This window comes from Asterias amurensis, chromosome 13 (assembly GCF_032118995.1).
Source record: "Asterias amurensis chromosome 13, ASM3211899v1".
Classification (NCBI taxonomy): Eukaryota; Metazoa; Echinodermata; class Asteroidea; order Forcipulatida; family Asteriidae; genus Asterias; species Asterias amurensis.
In genome coordinates, this window is record NC_092660.1 from 8,212,852 (window position 1) to 8,231,899 (window position 19,048).

At 39.5% G+C, this 19,048-nt stretch overlaps 2 protein-coding genes across 6 annotated transcripts in view; one reads left to right on the forward strand and one right to left on the reverse strand.

Annotated features, from left to right (window-relative positions):
* Window positions 1-7,698, forward strand: part of LOC139945874 (SET domain-containing protein 9-like) — a 45,727-nt gene extending 38,029 nt beyond the window's left edge. The window contains exons 1-6 of one of the 5 annotated variants that reach the window (XM_071943372.1): window positions 915-1,094; window positions 3,723-4,591; window positions 5,187-5,310; window positions 5,993-6,108; window positions 6,486-6,612; window positions 6,914-7,698. In XM_071943372.1, the coding sequence (XP_071799473.1) occupies window positions 988-1,094; window positions 3,723-4,591; window positions 5,187-5,310; window positions 5,993-6,108; window positions 6,486-6,612; window positions 6,914-7,001 (1,431 nt within the window). In that variant the 5' untranslated portion in view covers window positions 915-987 and the 3' untranslated portion in view covers window positions 7,002-7,698. The other 4 variants (XM_071943374.1, XM_071943373.1, XM_071943375.1 and 1 more) reach the window with 4 other exon arrangements.
* Window positions 7,699-9,070: 1,372 nt separating this feature from the next.
* On the reverse strand, window positions 9,071-14,210 carry LOC139945875 (plasminogen receptor (KT)-like). The gene is made up of 5 exons (XM_071943376.1): window positions 13,783-14,210; window positions 12,741-12,855; window positions 11,706-11,836; window positions 10,893-11,002; window positions 9,071-10,078 (listed from the first exon to the last, which is right to left on the reverse strand). Exons 2-5 carry the CDS (start codon window positions 12,819-12,821, stop codon window positions 9,945-9,947), a joined length of 456 nt encoding a protein of 151 aa, XP_071799477.1. The 5' UTR covers window positions 12,822-12,855; window positions 13,783-14,210; the 3' UTR covers window positions 9,071-9,944.
* Between the last annotated feature and the right edge of the window lie 4,838 nt (window positions 14,211-19,048).

A 19,048-nucleotide genomic window follows, 5' to 3' on the forward strand; every position in this document is an offset into this window, starting at 1 on the left:
CAAGTGATTGATACTGGTATTAAGAATATTGTTATTGGTCACTTCAACTTGGTTTCAGGTGGTTCCTTTGAAGTTTAACCCGGGGGAGGGGAGGTGTCTGCCGGGCCGCGCCCAATGAAGCAAAACATTTGTCTGCTGGTGGCTGATAGTCCTGTGTAATAACAATAGTGCATTAGGCCTATTGATAATTTCAAATTGGTTTTAGGTCGTTCCTCCCATGTTTAACCCCGGGGTGGGGTGTCTGGCAGCCCCAGTGCAGCCAAATTATGAATCAAGGGCCACAAGTTAAATAGCTCATACCTTTCAGCCACACAGCTGATGTCGTTTTTATCTAACGGGCTCTTAACGTTTGAAAAGAATACCACCATGACGCGCGGTGTCGGCCGGGGGCGGACCTCCAAAAGGGGGAGGTTTTAGCATATTTTAAGAGGCTGTATCTCGGAAACGGTATGGAGAATGGATTTAATTTTTGGTTTGTGTTCATTTTAGCCATAGTGAAACAGTTAGACAAAGGTTCATGTAAATCTGAGCTATATTGACAACTGGTTAATTTCAACCCATAGGTTTGTACACTAAATGTTTGGGGGAGGGGGTGTCTGGCAGGCCTAATGCAGCAGAAAATTTGTCTGGCGGTTGATATGTTTTACTTAGTATCATGGTAATGACCATTCCCACTTGATTTCATACCGAGAATGTTTGATTCAGCCCATTATTTTGCCTCTGTGTTGGGGGGCCCAATGCGCCACACGCAGCGGGGGTCCCCGGCAGACATCCATATCTGAATTGGTACGTCGTTCCTTTAACCAAAGTGCTCTGGGCTGCCGGTCTTTTTGCAATTTAAAACGGCTTTTTGCTTTTGGCGCACAATATTTATGGTCTAGCGCCCTCTCTTGACTGACACTACATTATTTCAATATGGCGGCCCCCATGAAAGAGGAAAACAGAAAATGAGAAAGTGGGGCTAAAGTTTTGGTCGGCTATCTCCCCATGGTGTTGGTAATTGAGATGGCTAAATTATTGAACACTTTGCAGAAACGATGGAAGCAGTACAAGTATAGATTTGTTCCTTGGATCGCTCTCAACATTCGAAAAGGGTAAGATAGCGAGGTTGAGATTATTAAGACGGGGGACAGTAACACTAACAGTTGGAAACAAGTCTAACAAGCAACAAAAGGTGTGAGTGATGGATGCGCTGTCCTCTGCTGTGAAAAGAGAGAGAGCAAAATCAGAGTTTGGAAGAAGGTGGCGGGTTACATCTTTTAGTTTATAGCCATAGCAGCCATAGGCCTATTTACAATGTTACTTATCTCATTTACAATGTAAATTACATTGTAAATGAGATAAGTAACTCGATATTATTAACATAAAGTGCAAAGTCGGCACCTCGCAAACTCGGCACCAAGAATGTCGGCACCAAACAAACTCGGCACCGGCCTGTTTTGGTCCAACACACTCGCCACCAAACAAACTCGGCACCAGCCTATTTTGGTCCACCAAACCAAACTCGGCACCAACAACAAATACCACCTGAAGAGTAGTATTAACAACATAAAAACTGGTTTGAATTTAGTTAAAATAATTAGTAGTTATGCTAGCTTATATGAACATAACCGCTTCCGAACTTTCGAAAAATTGGCATCGGAATTTTTTTTCCCCCGGAAACTTTACGTCCGCACATTCAGTTTTTGTTTTGTTTTTTTGTTTTGTTTTTTTGTTTTCAATCATGTTGGCGAAAGTGCATCGCTATTAATTTATTTGTTGATGTATTGGGCTTAGAAAATGTTCGCGTTTGGTTGACAATGACTTTTTGATTTTGAAGAGAGTGTGATTTGGGAGCGCGTTTTGCCTACATGTCGGCCGTGGGGGGGGGAGGTACTTTTGCCCCACCGCGGCGGCGGCAGTGGCAGTTCATCGTGATCATTCCGGTGTTGAGTCATGGACTCCACCGGACTCCATGGTTTCATGGAATCGTGCAGTGTCTCAGCAGCCTTAAAGTGGGTTACGATCATCTTGTAATAAAACACAGTGCACGACAGTCTGTAACAGAAATTATTTACACTTACTCTTTATTCTAAATAAAAGTTTCGTGTAAATGTTCCCAAAAAATACTTAGACATCTAAAATACGTATTTTCGACTCTCATTTTGATACAGATCTTTGAAAAGGGCGACCTCACCATGACAGTGAAAAATACATATTAATTATTAAGTATGTATCCAACTGGGTGCCGAGTTTGTAATCGTGGAAGATTGAGCGTTTTCAACCAGGTGCCGAGTTTGTGGTTGTGCATGTGCCGAGTTTGTGGGTGCCGAGTTTGCAAGGTGCCGAGCTTGTGGGTGCCAAGTTTGAGAGGTGCCGAGTTTGCTGGTGCCGAGTTTGAAAGGTGCCGAAGTGTTCGGTATTCTAAGTGTGTGTATATTACAACAATTCAATGTACATGTATGTGTAGGCCTATTAATTTACAAAGGCACTGAACAAGTTTGGTAATTGTCAAAGACCAGTCTCCTCACTTAGTGTAGGCCAACATACACTAATTTAAATAGCAAGCCTGTGAAAACTTGAGCTCAATTGGTCATCGAAGTTGTGAATAATGGTGAAAGAAAAAACACTCTTGTTGGACGAATTTGTGTGCTTTCACAGATAAAAATAAAAGACTTCTGGCTATTTAGAAGTCTTTTATTACTTTACCTTTCCCCTTTAGTGAGATATTACCTCTTCTCAAAATCTATGCTTCTCCTGAGGGATCCGTTTCTCACAATGTTTTATACATTGTGTACTATCAACAGCTCTCCAATGCTAGTTAATATCTGTTTGGAGTATAATATAAAGACTAAAGTCAAAACATCTTTCATCATGATATTCATGTACAACATGTACTGTGCTGTGGTCAATGCAATGGACTGTGTGGTGGTGTGGGTGGAAAAAGGATAAATAATTAATGACTAGACCCACAACCAGGGCGCTGTTCTCCTTTAAAGTTTGTTTTGACATTGCAGTTTGTCTAGGCCTACAAGCCACTAATGTCAACAAACATTTTAAAGGAGTACAGTGCCCCAAATACTCGGTCTTAGTAAATGAAGAGTAGTTCATTTACTTCTTGTTGGAATGATGCTCTGAGTCTTACTAGGCACATTTATTCGCTCACAGACACAGGGGTAGGAGTTTTTTTTTACCAATATTGTGCCAAATCAACCAGGCAGTATTTGAGACCTTATAACCATAGTATGTAAAAACAATTCTCTGAGTGTAGTTCTTGTCATCTTACACTTGAACGATAGAAACGATTTATTTTGATGTATGTGACATATCCCTTTTTATTATTGTTTGATATCAATTGGGATGTGGGTGCAATACTTCATTTCAGCTATGTTAATAATATGCTTAAATTACTTTGTCCTGAGTGAATTATCCCCCTGCTTTCAGTTGGCCAGGGCCCAATTTCATGGCTCTGCTTACCGTAAGCACAGAATCGGCATTTACGAAAGCAGGTAATTCTGTGCCTACGGCAAGCCTATTTAACGGGTTAGCGGTGAATTTTGGCAGCTGCGCGTGCGTACTCCACGTTACTAGGCATTCTACGCTTACAAGGCTAGCGCAGAAATTTGCGCTTGCAAGTAAACTATCGTGATCATAAGCGCAGAATTCGGCGGTTAGCAGAGCCATGAAATTGGGCCCTGGTTTTTAATCAACTCACTAACAGGAACACAATGAATTCTTTACAGAAAGGTACGAACCGTTGAGATTGATACCAATGATAAAATCATCCATGACCACAAAGTGGAAAAGTCTTTAGTTGATTTCTTCATTGCCCTTTCCAAGAGTAAAACTAGTGACCCCAATGGATTTGGAGATAAAAGTGTGAATGGTCACCAGGGAGATACAACGAGAAAGGTTGGCAAACAATGTTTGCAGTCAGAAGGAGTGATCCGAAAGTGTGGAACTGCTCATGGAAAATGTGTGGCCACCAACTGTAGTCACCAGTCCTCAGACATGAGGGAAAGTCTGAGCGATGCTGGTGTAACATCAAATCTAATGTGTCATGTGTGTATGGCAACAGCATTTAGACAAAGCGTTTTGGGATGGAACACAGAACTTTCTTGGAAGGAACTTTGTCAAGAAGGATTTGAACACCTAAAATCTATGCGCCAACAAATAGGCCTAAGCAATGTCCTAAATGTTGTCTGCATGAATTGTATATTTTGGTTGCAGAATAGAAGATGCAACTTGAAAACTGTGAAAGAAGAAGTATTCTCATGGAGTAAGGATTTGTCCTGGTGTTCCCCAGGGCAGTTTGAAACCCACAAGCAGTACTATGTGACTGAGAATTTACACTGGTGTGCCAAAGTAAATGCTAGTTTAACAGCGGCCAATTCAGTTAGAAACTTCACAACAACCATGCCAACCCAGAATCGCACTAATCATGCTCGGACTACAGAGGGCAGTAGAGTAAGCCGCGACAGCCTGGATGTAATGCGTAAGAGTCTTGGTTTCACCGTAGAGCGGCAACCCAGCAGCATTGCAGGAGGGGGAACAGGAGTGTTTGTGACAAGTGGAACTGTCGCTGCAGAGTCTGTCATTGCACTGTACCCTGGCAAGTAATGACAATTGTTCTTTGAAGGCACTGGATGCTCTTGATAATTACTCAAACTTATTGTTAGCATTAACAACTTACTTTAGTATAAAACATTGTGAGAAACGGCTCCCTCTGAAATAGCGTAGTTTTTGAGAAAGAGGCAATTGTTTTCTTCTTAAAAGACATTAATTGAGAGTCCTTTCTTTTTGCCCCCTTTTTTCTTTCAGTTTGCCACCATTACTTCCCTCTTTCCCATCCACCAACCCTTATCCTTTTCACTTCAACTGTGGTAGGATGGCTCTGCTGGTCACCTGTCCCATCTTGACACTTTCTTGCAATTTGTTGTAGCCTCTTTATATTTTAATTTTATGTGGGGCCTACGGTATGTAAAACTTCTTTTTTTAACCATTTATCTGTTAATTATCTATAGGCCTACTTTTGTGTCAGTTTTGTGCAAGTGAATGTTATAAAACAAATAATAACCAAAATACTAGTTTGACAGTGAATACTTGAATGCAAAACTTGCTAGGACAACTTAAATAAAGTTGCTCAATTGTTGATTGTTTCTGATTTTTCGCTAACTTACACTGTTTCTTTTTTATTCTAATTTCAGGGACAGTTTATAAATCATGGGAGCCCATTTTATTGCAATCTCTTGCCAACCCTTTCATATTTCGTTGCCTTGATGGGACCCTGATTGACGGTAATGACAAGGGACTCTCAAGAATGATTTACAGGTAAATGGTTGTGGGCTTTTTTTGGGTGCTAATAGTCTTCCGATCAGTAGCCAAAGATTTATTGCTTTTGCATTATGTCAGGCCTGGGGTGGATTTCACAAAGAGTTGGGGCTAAAAACTAGTCTTAACTTACGACTAATCCTAGGAGATATTAACAACTTAAGGCTAGTTCTAAGTTAGGACTTGTAATTAACTCGTCATAACTCAAGTCTGAACTTTTTGTGAAATCCAACCCTGGAATTTCATTGGTCAACCAGATTTTGTTCTTTGGGAATTATGTCTTGCTTTATTGGACTACCTCAGGAGTAGATTTGTTGTCAATCAAAAGTCACATGATCTATAGAGCTGAATCAGACTTAAGGAACATTACATCATTGATTTTGGTCTCCATCCATACACCGATGTGTGTAAGCACTGTATATTTAGTACTTTCCCGAGTCCTGTGAAAAAATATCACAGGCATAATACTCTGGTGGGATTCGAACCTACGACCCTTGCAATTCTAGAGCAGCGTTTTACCAACTAGACTACCGAGGTGTTGACCGTATATGTTTTATGTGAATCTGTGATCTTAGATGAATTTATTTTTTTAACTTACCAATTCTGCAATGTTCCATTTAATAAATGTAACACTAAGATATGAAAGCCATTGATTTGCATTTTTTTTAAACTTTCTTCCTAGATCGTGCACCCAGCGAGATCGAATGGGACCCTACTTGACCTCTGACCTCAGCTGGTTGACAAACTCCTCGGCCAATCCGATGGCAATCGGGCAGTACATCAACAATCAAAATACAGGTAATTTATCTGATCATATATAATAGGGTGTCTTGGCCGAGCATATAAGAATTCAGAACACACGCTCTGGTGTTTATGTTCAACATAGTGTGGGTTCGTGTCCCGGTGGTGACACTTGTGTCCCTCAGCAAGACACTTTTAAAACTATAATTGCTTCTCTCCACCCAGGGGTAAATGGGTACATGTGAGGGCAGAGATGCGAGGGCAGAGATGGTTCTTGTAATTGATTTAGCTTGGTAGCGCATATTTGTTGCACAGGCTGTATACTCCTGAGCTGAGATGGTTTAAGGAATGAATTAGTAATCGCCAGATTTTCTTTGTTCAACCCCAAATTAATTGAAATATTGCTCTATCCATTTTCTTATGTTCCTGTTTAGATAATGAAGCCAATGTAGCATACCAGGAGTTTGATGTTCCAGAGTCTTTCCCGTTTCATCTATTGAGATATATCCCCAATACGTTCTATAGCTCCACATATCAACAGGATGATGCTGCAAAGCAAAGGTGTGGACCAAGTACTGATCCTTGGGGGAATCGCTTTATTAGTGAGATTCTTTATATAACACTGATATTTTGACACAAAACTGTATCACGGTTTAAAGCACGTTATGGGCTTTTAAACATCAATTACCGCAAGGATTTTAATAGGTGTTATAAGAAACCACTATTATTTTTATTATTATTATTTTTATTATTATTTATAATCTACTATGTCTCAGTCCCTGTGTTTCTTACTGGGAGCTTGATGAATATTTTTGTCTATTAAAGTTGACAATATTTTTATAGTTGTTATTTTTCACGATAGGTTGATGCGATGTGTTGTCCTGGTGTCTCTAAGAGAGATTCAATGTGGGGAAGAGTTATTCTCATCATATTTCACCATCGTCCACTAACGCCTGGAGTGTCACTAACTGTAAAAGAAACTGCACATATGGTACGGTAGATTACCACTGTCCAGAAGATTCCCCACTTATTCTTTCAATAGTTGGTTTTAATCTTGATTGATTGTGGTAATTTTAGTTGTACGTATTAAAGTCACCTGGAAATATAATTTTTTTTCTTTCAAACATAAAGAGTATATGCTTACGAACAATAAAACAATTTTTTTAGTAATTGTTTGTCATGATTTATATGTTTAAAAAATATATAAAGTTGTTTGGGGGGCTGACTCCATCTACCCCTTTTGTGACGTCAATCGAGGCAGACTTTGCCTGCAATGCGTATAGTAAACACACGTGCAAAGTACATGTACGTCCAAGTCGTGAGTTGGTACATTTCAAAAAGTGTTTTTCTGCATTCAGCAGCAATACACCTGGTCAGCATTGCCGGAAAAAAACCCAAAAAACATTTTTTGAAACGTACAAACTCACGACTTGGTCCGTACATGTACTTTGCAATTGTGTTTACTCTACACATTACAGGCAAAGTCTGCCTTGATTTACGTCACGAACAGCGCCCTCTCGGGTCAGGGTATACTCTTAAATTTGTAAATAACATACAACTGATTTTTTAAAACCTTAGTTAACTGTTTATTCACATTCCACTCGTCAAAACACATATATTAGTGACAAAAGCTTTATTTTGAAAAAATACCACTTCCAGGTGACTTTAAGTAATTTTATTGCTGTTTCCTTGATTAATATTAGTGCGTTTGATAGCTAGCGCGTATGGGTATATTTGTTTAGAATATTAGTTTTTGAGAGTTGATTTGCATTGTTCAGATCCTCGGTCTCAGGGGGGGGGCAGCCACTACCATGCTTTTAATCCATTCTGTAGACTGATATGCTAACGGTCGGCTGTGCATCACCAGAAATGAAACTATCAGTAGGAACACAATGTGAACTATTTCTTTCTGCCATCATCAGGTTCCTTGTATGCAGTAAATGTTAAAAAGCACTAATAAACAACAGGAACCAGACTATTTTGTTCTCAAGCCTCAGCTTAGTGTGTTGATTTGCACAACAAAAAGTCAAAATGACACAACCAGCTACAATTGTTCCGGTCACAAAATAGATTTAATATTTATTTTTGCATTGCAATAAATGTTGTTCCCTATAAGAAATTTACAAATCTTATTATTTTCCACTACTAATAAAAATGCATTGATTGGTAACCAATAGTTTAAAAGACACTCAGTTACTAGTAAGGCTGAATAAATCAAAGTATCCACCTGAGTTTGAAGAAACATTTGAAGTATTTTTCTCAGCAAAGCTGATAAAACTAATAAGGTATTTACCAAGAGGGATATGAATTTACCGTATTTCTACCACATGAGGGTGCTTTCAATGACAAATTTCTTTCATCATAGACATTATTGCAAAAACTTGAAACCCGTGAAAGTTTTGAATGATAGTTATTAGAATAAATTGTTGAATGAATAAAAATAATAAGAATCATCTATACATATTCTTACTGTTGACTCTGTGATATCACTTGAATAAAATGCCCCCAGAAAAAGTGCAAAGAAGGTTATGTTGATGTGTGTTCTCAATGTTTGACCTTGTTTGACCTCTTAAGATGGCAGCTAGATATAATACCAATTAATCATCATCTGCATACACGTAATCCTTGAAGTTACACCACAAACTATCGTTCTAATTGTGAAAATAAACCAAAACACTCTCCATTAGCTTATTCGAAGAAAACTTGTACAGGAAAAGGTTTAATTTCACAAAAGAGTTAGCCACACACACATACCACATTCTATTTTATTCTTATTTTTTTCCCCTTAAAAGGCAATGTTTTTTGGAACCGTTAGGTGGTTTAATTGCTATATAAATGTATACAATAAAAATAACTCCATTTCAAAATGTAGTCGTGTTTTTTCGATATATCGCCGAAAATCCAGAGCACGTAGGAAGAATAATCAATTATTGGAATACACAACCTGAGAATTTTATCTGGTAGTAATGTTTCTCAGATTTACATTTTTTAGGATAAAAACTGATATCAAAAGCTGCTGTATTTCTACCAAGAAAGTTTTTATTGCCATTAATTTTAAGATTAATTACCAAACCTATAGACGATGTGACCAACATGTACGTTTACATTCACACCGGCCTCTGTTGACAAAACATTGTAAACGTTATGTTTCGCCGGGCAAAAATACGCGTAGTCATGGTAAGATTGCGTGTACTTTCTAGCTGGCTAGAACAAAGGTTTTGCCCGGCGGTATGCCCGCAAAGCATGTTATGGTTTTCGAGTGACGTCAGAGGTCACATGGTCTATAACTTCCGTTAAAGCTGTTGTGAGTAAATTACCAGCTTTTATTTAATTGCATGGGTAGAAAGCAAAGAAAATGTCAGCCTTTTGGAGGTGAAAAACATAATATCTTAAAATGCCCAATCTTGATAAGCTATCAAGAGTATTATGAAGTTCAATAATAGGGAATACTGCCTGAACATCATAACCACTAACATTAGTCATTACAAAAGTGGAAATTCTCATGTGATGATTTTATTTTCTTATTTATATGTGATTTGATTACATATCCAACAGCACAATTATCGCTAATAACAGAGTGAATCGGAACCAAGAAAACCTCAACAGGGGAAACCCACACAACTAGGTTAGGGACTGAAACCCAATCCACATGCAAAGCTCTGGTCCGAGGACGGTGGGACCTGAACCGGGGTCCACAGAGGTGATCCAACCACTAGGCCATCCTGATCCCCAGTGATTTTAGGTGAATGGGGTCAATCAAAAACTCTGAGAAGGTACAATGTTCTCGATGACGCAAACTTCAGTACATCAAGATATCACTTATAAGAAATATAACAATATCATAAAAAAACTAATCTAGAATTTGATAGATTTTTAGATACTCTCACACTTGTCTATTTGCTTTCTTGTGACGTTACTTCAGCTAGTTTAGCAGCCTCTCTGGCTGCATCAATCCCTGCTATTGTTGGCATACCAAGAGGTATTGAAAGCATATCTCTCTCATTCTTCAAGATTTTCTCTGCATCCTCTGTGGTTATGATAGTGTTTGGAAAGAAGAAAGAAAAAATGGCATTAAAATATCTTCACTAACCTTTCTGACTTAAATAACAAGTGATGCGATCAAGCTCAATGAGTGTTTGTGGAAAATATCAGTATGGGGAGTTTACATTTTCAAAAATATGTGAAGTGTGTTTTTCAAATCTGAACTAGCCAGCTCTGGTTAAAGCCATTGGACCCTTTCGGTAAACACTATTGTCCAAGGCCCACACTTCGTGTATAACAACTTCTATATCAATTAACAAACCTGTGAAAATTTAGGCTCAATCGGTCATCGGAGTCTGGAGAACAAAACGGGAAAACCCACCCGTGTATCCGCCCATTTCGCCGTGTCATGACATGTGTTTAAAATAAATCCGTAATTCTCGTTAACGAGAATTGATATTGTTTTACGGTTTTCTCAAAAAGTAAAGCATTTCATGGAATAATATTTCAAGAGAAGTGTTTCACCACTACCTTCTGTAGACCCTGTAAGTTATTTGTAAATCTGTGAACTTTTTGGTTTTTTTTCTGTACCGAAAGGGTCCAATGGCTTTAAGTTCCACTAAGAGTCAAATTGTGTGCTGTACTCAACAGTCGTGCATACACCCTCATACTAATTGATTTTTACACTGTATTGATGGCATTTTCCCATAAATAAAGTGCGCTTGTTTAGGCACTTTTTACCATACATCTACTACATGTTGAAAACATGGCCACGTGATCTCCTCTCGACCAATTAGAACAGATAAAATGATGGGGGGGGGGGGGGTGGGGGGTAAGGACGAATATCCATTTCAACCTACCTCGTATTCTCATGACTTTGGTCCCATGTGTGTAATCATACTGGTATCCGAGGACGAAAGACAGGGGAACCAGTGGAGCTATTGCGGTTGGATTCTTGCTTTTCAGAAGGCTGTGTAAATAATAATATGAAATGTAAGGAACAATTTAAAGGCAAGGTTACCTTTGATTTTTGAACAAACCATTTGGTTGTTTTAATCCTATATTTTTTTATATATAGTTTTAGATGTGGGTACACAATAAAAACTAACACATTAAATTTTTGTTTCGAAAGGTGGTAGCTATTTTGAGTTTAGATATATGGCTGAAAAGCGGAGCAAGCATGTGGACACAGAAATGATAATCCCTAAAGGGAATACACAATCTGAGAAATGCTACTGACAATAACATTCTCAGATTTCAAATTTTGAGGCAAAAACACTGATATCTTATTATATAACCACATTACTTTGAAGTTTCTCAAAATGCTTTATACTATCAAAAGTAGCTGTAATCTTTCAGCCGTCGATTTCACCAAACTCTTCCTAACTTAGGATTAATCTTCGGACTTAGGACGAGTTAAGTTCCATATCCATAGACGAAGGACGCAGAGGGAGCCGTTTCTCACAGTGTTTTATACCAGCAAACTCTCTGTATTACTCGTCACCAAGAAAGGTTTTATGCTAATATAATTATTTTGAGTAATTACCAATAGTGTCCACTGCCTTTAAACCCATCCTAAGTTAGGATGGATTACTCGTCCTGACTCGAGATAGGATTAATCCTAGTGTTTCGTGAAATTGGCTGCAGGGTTAGGATTCTGAATATTTTATTACCCAGCTAAGCATCCTACGAATGCTACTCCGTAGAATGATGCGAACCAGTTGAACATTTCCCTGGCCCCCGACAGCTGCATGGCCATCATCTTCTCTCTCATCTGGTTCTGCATTTGAAGCTGGCGTTCCATCTACACAAAAAGATTGATGAAGATTTCACTAACAAATCACTCCTGCAATTAAAACCCCTGAGTGATCACTGGTAACACTAAATCATGACATTTGATTTGTTTTACTGAAAGTAATTGATACCCTAGACTGGACTATCTCACATAACTTTAGGGTGATCAGGTCCCAGAGTTGTGCAGCTTCTTTTTTTTTTGGACAGGCCGAAAAATAGTTTCACTCAAATACTTTGTGCTTATAATTGTACATAGTTATTATCACCCAGATTCAACCCTCTGATAAAGTGTACCCATCTGCTCTTTGTAGAAGGCTTCCCGAAATCTTGCTGAGACAGCCTGTGCTAGGCTCTGAGGTTTCAAACACCCCCCCCCATGCCCAACCCCCATATGCACGACAACATACAGGACCAACCAAATGATGGAACGATGGTTAAGCAGGTGTCAACACCTGGACTCGAACCCACCCACACTCTGCCGATCAGAACACCCAAACTCAATGATGAGTAAAAATAACACCTTTTCACACTACTCTATATTCCTGTGGGCAACCCCTCAGAATAACAGTGGGCCCTTTCACACTTGGATCACCTTACCCCTGATATACCCCAGGAAATGGGCATACCCTGGGTAATAGCTATCTCGGGGGAATAGCCACCCCTGCTCAGCAGTATTGAGTAAGCGGTAAAACCATGGGGAGGGTTGAAATGAGCAACCAGAACCCCTGGCAGATTGGAACCTAGGTGGGGACAGTGTGAAAGTGCACCAAGTATTGGTAGGGTAAACAAAATACTGGGGGCTCCAAACGGCTGTGTCATGGGGATAAGCGATACAGTAAGAAAGAAGGGCCAAACCAAAGAAGAGGCTTTTGAGTAGAAACATAATAAATAAAACTGTATTACGTGTGACCTACCACCATAACTTGACTCTCCATCATGAACGACTTGTTCTTTTGGAAACTCTCGTCCATTGCTTTAGCCATCATCGACCCCATCTTGATGAGCTTGGTGTTACTAGCCTTTCAAAATCTTTGAAATCAAAATACAAACGCCATGTGAGTACCTTGCATCCTCGCCAGGGGTGCATTTTCATGTAAGTAACCCATACCCGTTTCGGTTGAACTTGCCATGGGTTAACCACTGACCGAAAGACTTATTGGTTACGACTGTGAAAATTCATCCCTGACAAATACGACGGGCAAACATTTCCATTCTACTTTTGTTGAAGCCATTGGGCACTTTCTGAACAGAACAAAAATTAAAAGTTCACAGATTTACAAATAACTTACAGGGTTTACAGAAATGCGTTACTTTTTTGAGAAAACGTTCAAACAGTTATCAATTCTCGATATCGAGAATAACAGATTTATTTTAAACCCATGTCATGACACGGCGAAATGTGTGGGTTTTCCCATTATTATTATCGCAACTAATCTAATGTATGCCTGGCTTTGCCACTGCTTCCTCTGGAAAAATGTCCATTAGCCTTATTCTTCCTCTGGAAAAATGTTAAATAAGATTATAAATAACATAGTATATTGCTTTCAGAAATGGCCTGAATACTGATTGGACCCCCCCCCCCACGTATCCCTCGTCTCCACACCCATGACTGAGCCAAAATTATCTTGCGTCATAAAGCAAGGCTTGCATCATCTCGTGTGTGGTGGTACCATTCCTTGCTCGGATCCCCTTGCTCTCAAGAGTCTACGTACTGGTGGAGTACTAACTTTCGGTTTCGTCCGGCTATCGTCTCCCATATGGGAGACGATAGCCGGACGAAACCGAAATAGTTCTAGGAGTACTGGTGGAGTACTGCACGAAATAAATGTAATTAATTGATTGATGTAAAAATCAAACCTTTAAAAAACACGGGCATGGCCAATTTCCTTCACATTTACTATACGGTGACAATAGATGATCGGTCATAAAATTATCTCAATATTTCCCAAAACCTACCTTTAAAACTTAATCTTTCAGCGGCGATAACATCCAACCTGGAGGAATCTGTGCACTTGTTTTGTATTTCTCTCCGAGCTCCACACGCTCACTGTATTACAACAGCGTATGCAAGTCAGGGTTTCAACATTCATTGTCCATTGATAATGTACAAGGATTATAGTCTGTGCACAAACACTCACACCCTGCGCAAACGAGCGCTAGTGGCTCTTTCCGAAACTACGTCTCCGAGGCTGCTTCAGGCTCCACCCTATTGGCGGCTAGCCTTGCTCAAGGCAGTCGCACTATTCGCTCCGAAAAGACGCAGCTGTAAACCCACCCGCCGTATACCCTGTGCATGGTGTGTGCGATCACACCGAATGACCCACCCGTATACACACTGTCACATCGCACGAATACTGTTCACACAAGTCATCGCACTCGTACACCACTAACCGCATGCGGAGGCCGTCAGGCCGACAGCCTTGTCGGGTCTGTATCTTCCCGTTTTAATGTGTTGTATTGAAAAAATTCCAATTGTGGCAAAATTGGGGGGCTCTAGGATATGCTAGTATGCAGCTAATGAATATGTATATCGTTCGTCAGACCTATCAGACAACACAGGATGTGAGGCTAATGAATTATTCATTTTGACGTCCAATTACGCACTTCCCTTATCACGACCTTTGGACCCTATCATGCGTCCGTGTGTGAGGTAAACATGTCTCGTCTTTCGCGGGCATTATGGTAATGAGCTGACCGTGGGAACTCTTCGCTTATTATAGTAATGAGGTCAGTGGCTTCAACACAGATCCTACACGGCTGTCGGCCTGACGGCCTCCGCATGCGGATAGTGTACGGGGGCATCGTGTCGTGCGATGTTACGCACAGTGAATACGGGTGGGTTTTACGCACAGTGAATACGGGTGGGTTTTTATACAGCGGCGGTCTTTTTTCGGAGTGAATAATTCGACTGCCTTGAGCAAGGCTAATTGGCGGCCTGCATTGAAGCCCACGGAGCCCGAGCACCTAGCAGTGGTTTCGGCTTTCCCCAAAAAAACTTTTCAAAAACTTAGCGTCGGCATGCCTGCCATGCATGCACGGTAGCAAAAGTCACCTTTTCATTTAAAAACGGGTCAAACATTTTTTTTTGATTGTTTTTTTCAACAAAAAAAAACATTAAAAAGCACTACGACAGTGGCAATTTCGTAGTGCAGAAAAAATGCAAATGGGTAGGAAATCCAGAACCGCCATCAAAATGGAACACAAGAGATATACTAATTGTAATGCCGCGGCCAGAATCCTGATCATAATAATGTTGGTCACTGAAGAAAAACATGCAAGCTTCAGTTTTATTTGTTAAGGGGCCAAAATGGGGGGGGGGGGGCACGAGGTGTGTGAGTTTAGTCCAGGCAATACTTTTAAATTTGGGTCCAGTATTTGTATAGAATAAAATAAATGTCATGCCGAGATTTTAAACAACACAAAAATGTATGGGCGGCCAAAAGGGCCAAAACTAACAAATTTATAAACTAAAGGACAAAACAATAATCAAAGAAAGAAGTTGTTCAACAAACAACAAGTAGAAACTAAGGTAACAAAACTCAACAACAATCAAAGAAAATTGTTTTCAAACAATGAACAATTCCCCAATCAAGCTTTAAAGCGCAACGAACAATCAAACACTTGTTTTTTTTAACATGAAGTACTCTGAATCAAACTAATAAAACAAAACGCAATCAAATATAAAATAAAAACAAAACAAAAACAGCCAAACGCTAAAAGAATGAATCCTTATAAAAAACAAACACAGACAATAAAACGTCAAATAGGGACGAATACTAACACAGTAACAATAAAGACAAATCATCAATCGGCTATCGTTGAAAACGAAAATCAAACTAACTATTACAAAATGTTGAGGGCGGTTGTCAAAGCTAAGGACAAAATGCAAACCGTATCAGTCTCCTGAGCATGTAATCAACATTTTACGACAAACTAAGGACTGACTGAAAATCATCGTTGGTGGCGTATGTACATGTACAGTTGTGACTATTGTTGTAGGGCCGGGTATAGACGATGTGATCTGTGTCGTCACATGTTTACAAAAGAGCCACAGCGTCTGGACTTTGTACCATAGAGTACGATTGTACACAGATCAATGAAGAAAATAACAATTCTTATGTTTTATGGAGATTGCATTGTCTGATTCTTCTCAACTTTTTATATGAAGAAAGGGGGCACATCTTAAAAACTGTACAGGTTGCTTTTGTAAATTTTGAATTTATGTGAAAATTATAAAATTTAATTCTTCCCATAGCCTGTGTGTAGTATGCCCCTCCAGGAAACGCTTTAGAATGTACAAGGTCACCATGTAAACAAAGGTAGCGTGGTCTATTGCAAGGCTGTGATGTGGTAAAATCATGGGAAATGGTTTAGTTCTGATTACACGAGACCATGACGAGACCAAGTGTGACGACCACTAAATGTGTTTCGATGCCATCGCAGATAATAAATAATAATGTGACAATGTAACGCAGGAAATAATGTTCTTGAATGCTAATTCTCCACCAGAGTGAATGTTGGGCAGAGCTTATACAGGGTTTTGGTGGTGGGGAACTCTAAATTTTAGAAAAGATATAATATTGGTGACACCTAGATTCTAGAAGTGAGATGATGTAATGGTCAACGGGCCACCTGTTGAAGTGTGAACAACCATAGAGAAAGGACAATATGGAACGATTTGAGAATTCTACTCTATAGATAAAATAGTGGGAAATCATCCTTACCCAGTGGCCTGGGGATGTGCTTTTGTTTTTTGTGTAAAGTTGGGGGTGAGACTGTCATGATTTGTGTCACTTGTTATGGATTTTTACAAATACTGCTAGGAATTCTTCCTAACATTACATTTATCTGGGGGAATGAAATTGCCCTATTTTTATGTTGTTAAAGTGAAATTATACAACTTACCGTTAATCATCAAAAAGAGCATTGGAATTTAAGTAGTAACAGATAGTCATAAAATCAATAAACTACGCAAATTTGTGTGCAAGTAAAATGTATCACGATAAAAGTGACAAAATGGAATTGTGAGATCATCACAGTTCAAGAAGTCCAACCGAAGTTGTAAGGCAGTATACTTAAATTAATATGTAAAGGCATGGAATCGAATTAAAGTACAAAATATATGAATTTACAGAAGTATAGTGAAAATTACAATAACAGTTTTAGAAATAGCAAACATTTTATGGAAAGAAAATTTTTAAGAAAAATTTAAAAAACATCGCAAACAATTAATGTCACTTGGATCTCGCACAAGCTATAACAAGATTTCCAATGCATACGGGTAAGCTCCATTAAAGTTTTCCCGTGTTTTGTCTGAAAAAACTCGGAATGTATCCCCCTTCTTTTTCAGCTCGAGTGTGTTTTTGTATTGACATCCTTGTTGAACTATTTTTACCTCCATGGTTGAATCAGAGAGCTAGGGTTGAATCAACAAACTGGATGAGCAGTAATCCTGCAGTCAGCAACAAACTGGCTGGCGGTTTTTAAATAATAATTATCACATGGAACTCGTAGGTTTTAACTCCTCAGTTTCAGATTTCAAAACAGAGTTAAACCATGGTAAAACCCACAAAATGTTTTCATATACTGTGCACGAAGATTCAATTATGGATTAGAGTCCACTGTTTGGAAAAGGAGATAACAGGCAAGGCTGTATAACTCCGGCCTCTCTTTCACTGGATGTTTAGTCATTCCTCCTAATTATAAGGGTTACACAATAGACTGACGGTCATAATGAACGGCTGTGGTCTTAAATGTTTTTTGATGAAATTACAAACAGCACTTATACATCTGGAAGCACACAAAATTATGCAACAAAATTAATGGTTCTTTCACAGGTTTGTTATTTTATGCATGTTGGGATACATCAAGTGAAAATACTGGTCTTCGACAATAATTACCAAATGTGTCCAGTTTAAAAAATAATTGTTTTTTTTGTAGACCAGGATGGTATATTTCCATGGTTAGCGATGGAGGAAGAAAAAGGAGGTAGACTGGTTCATCACAACATGTACACCATTGTGTGAAGCGATAGTAGAAGAGAAGCAGGTTGTGTGTTCCCCATTTATTTCTCCTCCATGCCACAACTATTTTCATTCACCACCAGTGGCCCAAGGTCCCTTGCGGTCATCACTAGTTAATTCGTGCATGCGCGAGAGTATTAATTTTCGGTCAAAAACACGCCCATTTTATGTATATTGCCCACGTTCGTCCTAGGAAAAAAAACAAAAAAAACGCGGCCGCCACGGCCAGGTCTCAATCACAACTGTACATACGCCACCAACGATGATTTTCATTCAGTCCTTAGTTTGTCGTAAAATGTTGATTACATGCTCGGGAGACTCTAAGGTCGTGTCCGAAACGACGACTTCGGCTACAGCTACGTCTAGATCAGCGCGTCTTACAGTGTTGAAGAATAGGCAGACGCGCGCGATATAGCCGTAGCTGTAGCCGAAGTCGCCGTTTAGACACGGCCTGATCATAGTATACAAATATTGACTGCTTCGAGTGCTATGGTTAAAACTATGACTCCCGAGGTGATCCCCGGAGCGTTCTATTTTCCCGAGGCGAAGCCGAGGGAAAATAGAACGTACCGGGGATCACCGAGGGAGTCATAGTTTTTAACCATTGCACGAGTAAAAGCAGTCAATATTTGTTTTATAACACCCCAAACATTTCTAAATACTGTACTATTATTATTAAGTTACAGACCTGAAAGCTACAATCCACGGACGACGCGAATACAGATTGCAAACACTTTTACTTACTGTGTTGCATGTAGTGTCGTGCAATCCGAAATGGTTTCAGACTATTAATTTATCATCCTCGTACACGCAACGGACGTCTGGGTACTGCACGCCGTGTGCTAGTCTGTTGGACTAGCGCACGGCGCCGTGTGCTAGTCTTCGGACTAGCGCATGGCAAACCGACGCACTATCACACGGCCGTCGTCTAGCAAAACTAAGACATGTCATGTGACGCGCTCTAAACCAATGAGCAGGCAGAATACTTGCAAGGGGTGTTATAAAGCTATATATATTGACTAGAGCGCTAACACCCCGTTATACACGCACTAAGGTTTTGAAGCCGTGTGGGCGCATCCATGTTTATGTACAAACCAATACAAAAGCTTGAAATTTTGTACGGCAATTGTACGGCTATTTGCATGACAGTGCGTTTGTTCTTTTTTATGTGTCATCGAATCAAAAAATGCAGCAAATGT